At 49.1% G+C, this 12,795-nt stretch overlaps 1 protein-coding gene across 1 annotated transcript in view; it reads left to right on the plus strand.

Annotated features, from left to right (window-relative positions):
- LOC139243605 (antigen peptide transporter 2-like) overlaps window positions 1-12,795 on the plus strand; it is a gene marked incomplete at its 5' end in the record, with an annotated part of 45,240 nt that overhangs the window by 18,121 nt on the left and 14,324 nt on the right. Inside the window, 2 exons of the mRNA XM_070870801.1 lie at window positions 3,518-3,706; window positions 6,776-6,949. Of these exons, the coding sequence (XP_070726902.1) occupies window positions 3,518-3,706; window positions 6,776-6,949 (363 nt within the window). The remainder of the gene's footprint in view (window positions 1-3,517; window positions 3,707-6,775; window positions 6,950-12,795) is intronic.

A 12,795-nucleotide genomic window follows, 5' to 3' on the forward strand; every position in this document is an offset into this window, starting at 1 on the left:
GCATCTAAGTGTAATATCTCCAAGTTTGCAGATGACACTAAACTGGGTGACCGTGTGACCTGTGAGGAGGATGCTAAGAGGCTGCAGGGTGACTTGGACAGGTTAGGTGAGTGGGCAAATGCATGGCAGATGCAGTATAATGTGGATAAATGTGAGGTTATCCACTTTGGTGGCAAAAACACGAAGGCAGAATATTATCTGAATGGTGGCAGATTAGGAAAAGGGGAGGTGCAACAAGACCTGGGTGTCATGGTTAATCAGTCATTGAAAATTGGCATACAGGTACAGCAGGCGGTGAAGAAGGCAAATGGCATGTTGGCCTTCATAGCTAGCGGATTTGAGTATAGGAGCAGGGAGGTCTTACTACAATTGTACAGAGCCTTGGCGAGGCCTCACCTGGTTTTGGTCTCCTAATCTGAGGAAGGACATTCTTGCTCTTAAGGGAGTGCAGCGAAGGTTCACCAGATTGATTCCTGGGATGGCTGAACTGACATATGAGGAGAGACTGGATCAACTGGGCCTTTATTCACTGGAGTTTAGAAGAATGAGAGGGGATCTCATAGAAACATACAAGATTCTGACGGGACGGGACAGGTCAGATGCGGGAAGAATGTTCCCGATGTTGGGGAAGTCCAGAACCAGGGGACACAGTCTGAGGATAAGAGGTAGGCCATTTAGGACTGAGATGAGGAGAAACTTCTTCACTCAGAGAGTTGTTAACCTGTGGAATTCCCTGCCACAGAGAGTTGTTGATGCCAGTTCATTGGATAAATTCAACAGGGAGTTAGATATGGCCCTTACGGCTAAGGGGATCAAGGGGTATGGAGAGAAAACGGGAAAGGGGTACTGAGGTGAATGATCAGCCATGATCATATTGAATGGTGGTGCAGGCTCGAAGGGCCAAATGGCCTACTCCTGCACCTATTTTCTATGTTTCTATCTGTTTTCACAAAGGAAAGGGGCAATGCAGATATGCTATCGAAGAGGAATGTGATATTCTGGATGAAATAAATATAGAGAGAGAGGAAGTATTAAGGGGTTTAGCAGCTTTGAAAGTAGATAAGTCCCCAGGCCCAGATGAAATGCATCCCAGGCTGTTGAGCGAAGTGAAAGAGGAAATAGCAGAGGCCTTGACCATCATTTCCCAGCCCTCTTTGGATTTGGGCACGGTGCCGGAGGATTGGAGAACACCCTTGTTTAAGAAGAGAGAAAGAGATAGGCCGACTAATTACAGGCCTGGCAGTCTAACATCAGTGGTGGAAAAAGTATTGGAAAAAATCCTGAAAGCCAGGATAAATCTACATTTGGAAAGGCAAAGATTAATTAGGGACAGTCAGCACGGATTTGTTAAGGGAAGATTGTGTTTGACTAACCTGATTGAATTTTTTGAGGAGGTAACCAAGAGGGTCGATGTGGGTAGTGCGTACGATATAGTGTATATGGACTTTAGCAAAGCTTTTGATAAGGTCCCACATGATAGACTGGTCATGAAGGTTAAAGCCCATGGGATCCAGGGCAAAGTGGCAAGTTGGATCCAAAATTGGCTTGGAGATAGGAAGCAAAGGGTAATGGTTAATGGATGCTTTTGTGGCTGGAAGGATGTTTCTTGTGGGGTTCCGCAGGGCTCAATACTGGGTCCCTTGCTTTTTGTGGTATATATCAACGATTTAGAGTTGAATATAGGGAGTATGATTAAGAAGTTTGCAGACGACACTAAAATTGGCTGTGTGGTTGATAATGAAGAGGAAAGTCATGGGCTGCAGGAGGATATCAATCTACTGGTCAGGTGGGCAGAGCAGTGGCAAATGGAATTTAATTCAGGGAAGTGTGAGGTGATGCACTTTGGGAGGGCTAATAAGGAAAGGGTAAACACATTAAGCGGTAAGTCACTTAATAGTGTAGATGAACAAAGGGACCTTGGACTGCTTGTCCACAGATCCCTGAAAATAGCAGGCCAGGTAGATAAGGTAGTTAAGAAGGCATACGGAATGCTTGCCTTTATTGGCCAAGGCGTCGAATATAAGAGCAGAGAGGTTATGCTTAAATGGTATAATACTTTGGTTAGGCCACAGCTGGAGTACTGCGTGCAGTTCTGGTCACTGTATTATAGGAAGGACATGATTGCACTAGAGTGGGTGCAGAGGAGATTTACGAGGATGCTGCCTGGAATGGAGAAACTTAGTTATGAGGACAGATTGGATAGGCTGGGTTTGTTCTCATTGGAACAGAGGAGGTTGAGAGGAGACCTCATCGAGCTGTACAAAATGTTGAGGAGCCTGGACATAGTGGATAGTAAGGGTCTATTTCCATTGGTAGAGGGGTCTATTACAAGTGGGCATAGTTTTAAGGTGGTTGGTGAAAGGTTTAGAGGGGATTTGAGGGGGGGCTTCTTTACGCAGAGGGTTGTGGGGATCTGGAACTCGCTGCCTGGAAGAGTGGTGGATGCAGAAACCCTCACCACTTTTAAGAGATGGTTGGATGGGCACTTAAAGTGCAGTAACCTGCAGGGTTACGGACCTAGAGCTGGTAATTGGGATTAGATTGGATGACCTTTTGTTGGTCGATGCAGATATAATGGTAAGTACTGCAGGGAATAGAATACGGCCAGGGTGATCTCCTGGACTAGTGTCGATCGCCTGGATGGGTCGGAGAGGAATTTTCCCAGATTTTTTTCCCTAAATTGGCCTGGGTTTTTAATCTGGTTTTTGCCTCTCCGGGTTGGGTTAGAGAGTAGAATGTTTTATTGTAAGAGGTGTTGCAGTTGTGTGAGGTGGACTGGTTGGGCTGGGTGCTCTTTGCCTTTCTGTCATTGTTTATAGGTTTATATGTAACCTTCAGGGCTGCTGACTGAGGGCCGTGTGGCTCTTTGTCGGTTGGCGCGGACACAATGGGCCGAAATGGCCTCCTGCGCTGTAAATTTCTATGTTTCTCTATGTTTCTGTGTGTCTGTCCCGTCGCCCGTGTGTATGTGTCTGTCTGTTGCCTGTGTGTGTGTGTGTGTCTCTGTGTCGCACGTGTATGTGTGTGCGCGTGTGTCTGTCCATGTGTTGCCTGTGTGTGTGTCCATGTGTTGCCCGTGTGTGTGTATGTCTGTCTGTTGCCCGTATGTGTGTATGTGTCTGTTGCCCATGTGTGTGTCTGTATGTGTCTGTCTGTTGCCCGTGTGTGTGTGTGTGTGTGTGTGTGTGTGCGTGTCTGTCCATGTGTTGCCCATGTGTGTGTCTGTATGTGTCTGTCTGTTGCCCGTGTGTGTGTGTGTCTGTCCATGTGTTGCCCATGTGTGTGTCTGTATGTTGCCCGTGTGTGTGTGTGTCTGTCCATGTGTTGCCCATGTGTGTGAGTGTATGTGTCTGTCTGTTGCCCGTGTGTGTGTGTCTGTCCATGTGTTGCCCATGTGTGTGTGTGTATGTGTCTGTCTGTTGCCCGTGTGTGTGTGTGTTGTCTGTGTTCCAGTCTTCCTTTTGGGGAAGTGCATGCATACATTCAAAGTAACGCTGATCTCTCTCAATTTGAACAGACGTTGGTTCACATGTGCTCCGAAATGATTCACTCAGTGGGAGCAGCAGAGAAAGTCTTTGAATATCTGGACCGGAAGCCCAGTGTTCCCACTGATGGGAAGTTGGTCGCTGAGACTCTGAAAGGACATGTGGAGTTCCAGAATGTGTCCTTCTCCTACCCAACGAGACCTGAGATCCAGGTCTTAAAGGTATGTTATAATAGATTCATATCCAATTGCTAATTAATCTCCTCTCATTGCACATCACCCAGTCTAGGATGGCCAGCTCTCTAGTTGGTTCCTCGACATATTGGTTTAGAAAACCATCCCTAATACACTCCAGGAAATCCTCCTCCACCGCATTGTTACCAGTTTAGTTAGCCCAATCAATATGTAGATTAAAGTCACCCATGATAATTGCTGTACCTTTATTGCACGCATCCCTAATTTCCTGTTTGATGCCATCCCCAACCTCACTACTACTGTTTGATGGTCTGTACACAACTCCCACTAGCGTTTTCTGCCCTTGGTTGTTCCTCAGCTCTACCCATACAGATTCCACATCATCCAAGCTAATGTCCTTCTTTACTATTGCATTAATTTCCTCTTTAACCAGCAACGCCACCCCGCCTCATTTTCCTTTCTGTCTATCCTTCCTGAATATTGAATACCCCTGGATGTTGAGTTCCCAGCCTTGGTCACCCTGGAGCCATGTCTCCATAATCCCAATTACATCATATCCATTAACCGCTATCTGCGCAGTTAATTCATCCACCTTATTCCGAATAATCCTCGCATTCAGGCACAGAGCCTTCAGGCTTGTCTTTTTAACACAGAGTCCTTTTAGAATTATGTTGTAATGTGGCCCTTTTTGATTTTTGTCTTTGATTTCTCTGTCCTCCACTTTTCCTTTTCTCCTTTCTACCTTTTGCTTCTGCCCCCATTTTACTTCCCTCTGTCTCCCTGCATAGATTCCCATCCCCCTGCCATATTAGTTTAACCCCTCCCCAACAGCACTAGCAAACACTCCTAGTACATCGGTTCCGGTCCTGCCCAGTTGCAGACCGTCCGGTTTGTACTGGTCCCACCCCCCCCAGAACCGGTTCCAATGTCCCAGGAATTTGAATCCCTCCCTCTTGCACCATTCCTCAAGCCACGTATTCATCTGAACTATCCTGCGATTCCTACTCTGACTAGCACGTGGCACTGGTAGCAATCCTGAGATTACTACTTTTGAGGTCCTACTTTTTAATTTAACTCCTAGCTCTCTAAATTCAGCTTGTAGGACCTCATCCCGTTTTTTACCTATATCGTTGGTACCTATGTGCACCATGACAACTGGCTGTTCCCCCTCCCCCTCCAGAATGCCCTGCAGCCGCTCCGAGACATCCTTGACCCTTGCACCAGGGAAGCAACATACCATCCTGGAGTCTCGATTGCGGCCGCAGAAATGCCTATCTATTCCCCTTACAATAGAATCCCCTACCACTATAGCTCTCCCACTCTTTTTCCTGCCCTCCTGTGCAGCAGAGGCACCCATGGTGCCATGAACTTGGCTGCTGCCTTCCCCTATGAGTCATCTCCCCCAACAGTATCCAAAGGGGACTCCTGCACTACCTTCCTTCCACTGCTCAACCCGATGGTCACCCATTCCCTTTGTAACCTTTATCTGCGGTGTGACCAACTCACGAAACGCGCTATTCACGGCATCCTCAGCATCGCGGGTGCTGCAGACTGAATCCATGCGCAGCTCCAATGCCGCAATGCGGTCTGACAGGAGCTGCAGCTGGATACACTTCCCGCACACATAGTAGTCAGGGACACTGGAAGTATCCCTGATTTCCCACATAGCACAGGAGGAGCATGACACGGGTCTGGACTCTCCTGCCATGACTTAACTTTTAAATTAACTTAATTTGGCAACAATGCCAAAGGTTTCTTACTGATAAGAAAAAGAAAAAAGATAAATAAAAAAAGAAAAACTGCTCACCAATCAACCAGCCAATCACTTACCCGCTTGGCTGCGATGTCACACTTTGATTTCTTTTGACTTCTTTGTTTTACTTTCAGCCTCGATCTCCCGGCGAGTGTTTCTCCTCCGACTCCCAGTGCCCTTTTATCAGGACCTCGATCTCCCGGCGAGTGTTTCTCCTCCGACTCCCTACGTCCTTTTATCAGGACCTCGATCTCCCGGCGAGTGTTTCTCCTCCGACTCCCAGTGCCCTTTTATCAGGACCTCGATCTCCCGGCGAGTGTTTCTCCTCCGACTCCCTACGTCCTTTTATCAGGACCTCGATCTCCCGGCGAGTGTTTCTCCTCCGACTCCCAGTGCCCTTTTATCAGGACCTCGATCTCCCGGCGAGTGTTTCTCCTCCGACTCCCTACGCCCTTTTATCAGGACCTCGATCTCCCGGCGAGTGTTTCTCCTCCGACTCCCAGTGCCCTTTTATCAGGACCTCGATCTCCCGGCGAGTGTTTCTCCTCCGACTCCCTACGCCCTTTTATCAGGACCTCGATCTCCCGGCGAGTGTTGCTCCTCCGATGTCCCGACTCTCAGAATCATGCCTATGTCAGGCTGTTGCTAGTTTGTGGGGCAGCTCTCCCTGGATGTTAGTGAGGAGGACTTTACAGGGTCGACTGGGTTGGATGTGCCATTGTTGTGTCTGAAGTCAGTGCCAGGGGTGATGCCGGTTTTAATCTGATTATTGTTTTCTGTAGCGGTTTGTTATAACTGAGTGTCTCGCTGGGACATTTCAGAGGGAAGCTAAGAGCCAACCACGTTGCTGTGGGTCTGGAGTCACACAAAGGCCAGACCAGGTAACAATGGCAGATTTCTTTCACTGAAGGACATTAGGTGGGTTTTTTAACCACAATGCAATAGTTTCATGGTCATTATTACTGATTCATGATCCCAGATTTATTTAAATGAACTGAATTTAAATTCCCCAGCTGCCGTGGTGGGATTTGAAGTAGTGCCTGTGGATGATAAGTCCAGTAATGTAGCCAGTATGTTACCGTTACCTATGTTACCGTTACCTGTTTATATCTACCTGCAGTCTCTTACATTATTCCTCACTCTAGCTTGGTATCAGCAGCAGTCTTTGATGTCCACCCTTTCATACCCAAGTCCTGCCGATTCCCAGATGAAAGTGACCTGAGCTACAAAGGCCACATATTTTACCCGTCCTTTCCCAACTTTCCATTTCATTCCAAACCACGTGCTGTCTGCAATATGCTGCATGTTCATTCATTTCTCAGGATGATGCTATTTGTTTTCAGAATGTGTCCTTCGAGCTGAAGTCTGGGGAGATCACGGCCCTGGTGGGTCCCTCTGGTGGGGGTAAGACCACCTGCGTGAGTCTGCTGAAACGCTTTTATCAACCTCAGTCAGGGCAGATCCTGCTGGATGGGACACCGATTGAGGAATACGAGCACAAATACTATCATAACAAGGTGAGGAAAGGGGTGTAATATACTCAGAGAGAGTAACAGTGTGTAATATACACAGGGACAGTAACAGTGTGTAATATACACAGGGAGAGTAACAGTGTGTAATATACACAGGAAGAGTAACAGTGTGTAATATACACAGGAAGAATAACAGTGTGTAATATACACAGGGAGAGTAACAGTGTGTAATATACACAGGGAGAGTAACAATGTGTAATATACACAGGGAGAGTAACAATGTGTAATATACACAGGGAGAGTAACAATGTGTAATATGTGGAGAATTTTAAATTGAGGCATTGCTGGACCGGGAGCCAGTGTAGGTCAGCGAGCTGGGGGGTGGTGGGTGAACGGGACGGTGCGAGTTAGGACACGGGCAGCAGAGTTGTGGACGAGCTTCAGTGTTTGGAGGGTGGATGTTGGGAGGCTGGCTAGGAGAGCGTTGGAATAGTCAAGTCTGGAAGTAACCAAGGCACGGATGGGTGTTTGAGCAGTGGATGAGCTGAGGTAGGGGCGGAGACGGGCGATGTTACAGAGGTGGAAACAGGCGTCTTAGTTATGCTGCGGATATGTGGTCGCAAGCTCATTTCAGGGTCAAATATGACGCCTCGGTTGTTAACAGTGTGCTTGTGCCTGAGGCAGTTGCTGGAGAGAGGGATGGAGTCAGTAGTTGGGGACCAGAGTTTGTGGTGGGGAACAAAGACAATGGCTTCGGTCTTCCCAATATTTAATTGGAGGAAGTTTCTGCCCATCCAGAACTGGATGTGGGACAAACAGTCTGACAATGTAGAGACCGAGGAGGGGTTGAGAGAAGTGGTGGTGAGGTAGAGCTGGGTGTCATCAGCGTACATGTGGAAACTGACGCTGTATTTCCGGATGATGTCGCCAAGGGGCAGTATGTAGATGAGAAATAGGAGGGGGCCAAGGATAGATCCTTGGGGGACACCAAAGGTAACGATGCGGGGTGGGAAGAGAAGCCATTGCATGAGATTCTCGGGCTACGATGAGATAGATAAAAATGGAACCGGGCGAGTACAGTCCCACCCAGCTGGACGACAGAGCAGTGGCGATGGCAAAGGATGGAGTGGTCAACCGTGTCAAAGGCTGCAGACAGGTCAAGAAGGATGAGGAGAGACAGTTTGCCATAATCACAGTCATTTGTGGTATTGCTAAGTGTTGTGGCGGGGTCGTAAACCTGATTGGAGGATTCAAACATGGAGATTCCGGAACGCTGCTCACGGATTTGGGAGGCGACAACACATTCAATAACTCGAGAGGAAAGGGAGCTTGAAGATGGGGCGGCAGTTTGCAAGGACAGAGCGGTCCAGGGTTGTTTTTTTGAGGAGAGGCGTGATTGAAGGGGAGGGGTGGACAATACTCGGAGAGAGAACCGTTCATAAGATCAGCTAACATGGGGGCAGGGAGGGAAGTTGGGTGATCTGCAGTTTGGTGGGAATAGAGTCAAGGGAGCAGGAGGTATGTCTAATGGACAGGATGAGTTCGGAGAGGGCATGTGGAGAGAAACTAAAGAAAGAAGTTCAGTGTTAGGTCCCTTGCTTTTTGTGGTATACATCAATGGGACTTCAATGTAGGAGGCATGATTAAGAAGTTAGTTGGGAAGAAAGCTGCAGACTCCAGGAAGTTATCACTGAACTGGTCAGCTGGGTCAAAAAGTGGCCAATGAAATTCAATCCGGAGAAGTGTGTGGTAAGTTACAGCACTTCAAGTACTTTTTAAATATAGTGAGGATCTCTGACCCGACAACACTCTCTCAGGCAGTGACTTCCAGAGACTGACCACCCTCTGGGTGAAAATGGTTCTCCTCAACTTCCCTCTAATCCTTCCACCAACTAATTCAAAACACATGGAACACAAAAAGTTAGTATGCAGCTGCAGCAAGTAATTAGGAAGCAAATGGAGTGTTGGCCTTTAGTGCAAGGGGGATGGAGTATAAAAATAGGGAAGTCTTGCTACATTTGTACAGGGCCATTTTGGTCTCGGTATTTAAGGAGCGATATACTTGCATTGAAGGCTGTTCAGAGAAGGTTCACTAGGTTTCCAAGTTGGAATATTTCCAAGTTTGCTGTCGACACAAAACTATTGTTGGGATTGTGAGTTGTGAGGAGGATGCAAAGACACTGCAAGGCGATTTAGATCGGTTGAGTGAGTGGGCAAACACATGGCAGATGCAGTATAACGTGGATAAATGTGAAGTTATCCACTTTGGTAGGAAAAACAAAAGGACAAAGTATTATTCAAATGGTGATGGCTTGGGAAGTGTCAATGTACAGAGGGACCTGGGTGTCCTTGTACATAAGAACATAAGAATTAGGTACAGGAGTAGGCCATCTAGCCCCTCGAGCCTGCTCCACCATTCAACAAGATCATGGCTGATCTGGTCGTGGACTCAGCTCCACTTACCCGCCTGCACCCCGTAACCCTTAATTCCCTTATTGGTTAAAAATCTATCTATCTGTGAATTGAATACATTCAATGAGCTAGCCTCAACTGCTTCCTTGGGCAGAGAATTCCACAGATTCACAACCCTCTGGGAGAAGAAATTCCTTCTCAACTCGGCTTTAAATTGGCTCCCCCGTATTTTGAGGCTGTGCCCCCTAGTCTCCCCGACCAGTGGAAACAACCTCTCTGCCTCTATCTTGTCTATCCCTTTCATTATTTTAAATGTTTCGATAAGATCCTTCTGAACTCCGAGTAAAGACCCAGTCTACTCAATCTATCATCATAAGGTAACCCCCTCATCTCCGGAATCAGCCTAGTGAATCGTCTCTGTACCCCCTCCAAAGCTAGTACATCCTTCCTTAAGTAAGGTGACCAAAACTGCACGCAGTACTCCAGGTGTGGCCTCACCAATACCCTGTACAGTTGCAGCAGGACCTCCCTGCTTTTGTACTCCATCCCTCTCGCAATGAAGGCCAACATTCCATTTGCCTTCCTGATTACCTGCTGCATCTGCAAACTAACTTTTTGGGATTCATGCACAAGGAGCGGTAGAGGATCCCGCTGACCTGCGGAGGATGCGTGAGTGCCAGGAGATTTACTTGGCCGCGTCCTCCGCCAGGATCAACTGGGAGAAATGTTCCGGACTCCTGGTGGGTCAGTGGCGGGTGGACTCCCTGCCGGAGGAGCTCAGGCCTTTTGCCTGGAGCACGACCCATCGCCTCTATCTGGGAGTCTACCTTAGCCCCGACGAGGGAGCCTGGCCGGCGAACTGGCAGGAGCTGGAGGCCAAGGTCGCCGCTCGCCTAGGGCGCTGGACAGGACTGCTCCGAGTGCTGTCCTACAGGGGTCGAGCGCTAGTCATAAACCAGCTGGTGGCCGCAATGTTGTGGTACCGGCTGGTCACTTTGACCCCTCCCCCTGCGTTTGTCGCCAAGATACAGAAGAAGCTGGTGGACTTCTTCTGGAACAACAGGAAGCACTGGGTCTCTGCCACGGTCCTGAGTCTCCCGCTTGAGGAGGGCGGTCAGTCGTTGGTGTGCGTCAGCGCCCAGCTCGCGACTTTCCGTCTTCAGACCCTGCAGAGATACCTTTACGTCGAGCCCCCTCCTAGGTGGTGTGCTCTGGCGAGGTATTTCTTCCGCCAGCAGCTCGACCTCAATTATGACACGCAGCTCCTGTTTGTGAACTTGGGGGGTGCCAAGACCGCCCTCCGGGAGCTGCCTGTCTTTTACAGGGAACTCATCAGGGTCTGGAACAAAGTCTCCACCAAGCGCAGCTCTCCGCCGGCTGGAGTGGCGGCCGTCCTGCAGGAACCGCTGCTCGGGAATCCGTACCTCCACGGCCGAGGTTTTATGTGGCGGTCGGAAGAGAGGGCTGTGGCTGGTGAGGTGACCAGGGTCAGGGACCTGCTCGATGGCGGAGGAGCGGGCTGGATGGCGCCAGACACGCTGGCGCGGCGCCTAAATTCTGCCAACGTCCGCCACGCGGCCGATGCCATCGAGTCGCTAAAAACAGCTCTGGGCCCTGACTCCGTTAGGTGCATCGAGGAGGCTCAAGCACGTGGGGAGATCCCGTCCGAACTGACCCCCGTCCGGACGGAATTCCTCATCGGCGCCATCGGGGGCCGGCGCCTCACAACTTGAGCCGCCTCGGGGAAATCCCCTCCGTGCCTTTCAGTTCCGCGCGGAGGGGTTTCCTGTACGGGCTGCTCCTGCACACCCTCAACTTTGCCATCCTCGCCGGCCGTCCGGACACGCCATGGCGTACCATCTTGCCGTCCGGAGGAGGCGGGGGTCCCCGATGGAGGGCACTCTACGCAGGGGTCCTCCCACTATTCATCGGGGACTTGGCCTGGAGGGTGGTGCACGGAGCAGTGCCGTGCAACAAATTTTTAAGCTGGTTCACGGACTCCCAGGCCGCCTGCAATTTCTGCGGTCTGGAGGAGTCCGTGTTCCATGTTTTTATTGAATGCACAAGGTTGCAGCCCCTGTTCCACTATTTGAAGGGGCTGCTCCTGAAATTCTGGCTGCACTTCAGTCCCACTCTCCTGATCTTTGGGCACCCTGTGCGGAGGGGAGCGGGTAGGTCCGAAGGCCTCCTCGTAGGACTGCTCCTGGGCACGGCCAAGGGTGCCATCAGCCGGTCCAGGCAGCGGGCGGTCGAGGGGGTCGTTCAACCTGACTGCCTGCCTCTCTTCCGCTCTTACATCCGGTCCAGGGTGTCCTTGGAGATGGAGCACGCGGTGTCCACCGGTACGGTCGCGGCCTTCCGCGAGAGGTGGGCACCGGAGGGACTGGAGTGCATCATCACGCCCGGCAACCAAATTTTAATTTGATTTTACGTTTTAAAGTTAATTTGTTTTAATTGCCGGTGCTTTTAGTGTCCCCTTCCCTTTTATAGGGGGCACTGGGGAAAAATTGTGATTTTAGTGCCCAAAAAAAAAAAAAAAAAAACACAAAAAAAAAAAGGGGGGGAAAAAAAGGGCCTTGTAAATGTCTGGAGTGTCACCCAGGTCGGGTGGCACCGTTTAATGTTTTATGTTTTGCAGGTGAACTCCAAAAAGAGTTTTCATGCACAAGGACCCCCAGGTCCCTCTGCACCGCAGCATGTTGTAATTTCTCCCCATTCAATAATATTCCCTTTTACTGTTTTTTTTCCCCAAGGTGGATGACCTCACATTTTCCGACGTTGTATTCCATCTGCCAAACCTTAGCCCATTCACTTAACCTATCGAAATCTCTTTGCAGCCTCTCTGTGTCCTCTACACAACCCGCTTTCCCACTAATCTTTGCGTCATCTGCAAATTTTGTTACACTACACTCTGTCCCCTCTTCCAGGTCATCTATGTATATTGTAAACAGTTGTGGTCCCAGCACCGATCCCTGTGGCACACCACTAACCACCGATTTCCAACCCAAAAAGGACCCATTTATCCCGACTCTCTGCTTTCTGTTAGCTAGCCAATTCTCAATCTATGCTAATACATTTCCTCTGACTCCGCGTACCTTTATCTTCTTCAGTAACCTTTTGTGTGGCACCTTATCGAATGCCTTTTGGAAATCTAAATACACCACATCCATCGGTACACCTCTATCCACCATGCTGGTTATATCCTCAAAGAATTCCAGTAAATTAGTTAAACATGATTTCCCCTTCATGAATCCATGTTGCGTCTGCTTGATTGTACTATTCCTATTTAGATGTCCCGCTATTTCTTCCTTAATGATAGCTTCAAACATTTTCCCCACTACAGATGTTAAACTAACCGGCCTATAGTTACCTGCCTTTTGTCTGCCCCCTTTTTTAAACAGAGGCGTTACATTAGCTGCTTTCCAATCCGCTGGTACCTCCCCAGAGTCCAGAGAATGTTGGCAAATTATAACGAATGC

This window comes from Pristiophorus japonicus, unplaced genomic scaffold, assembly GCF_044704955.1.
Source record: "Pristiophorus japonicus isolate sPriJap1 unplaced genomic scaffold, sPriJap1.hap1 HAP1_SCAFFOLD_1750, whole genome shotgun sequence".
In the NCBI taxonomy this organism is placed as follows: domain Eukaryota; kingdom Metazoa; phylum Chordata; class Chondrichthyes; family Pristiophoridae; genus Pristiophorus; species Pristiophorus japonicus.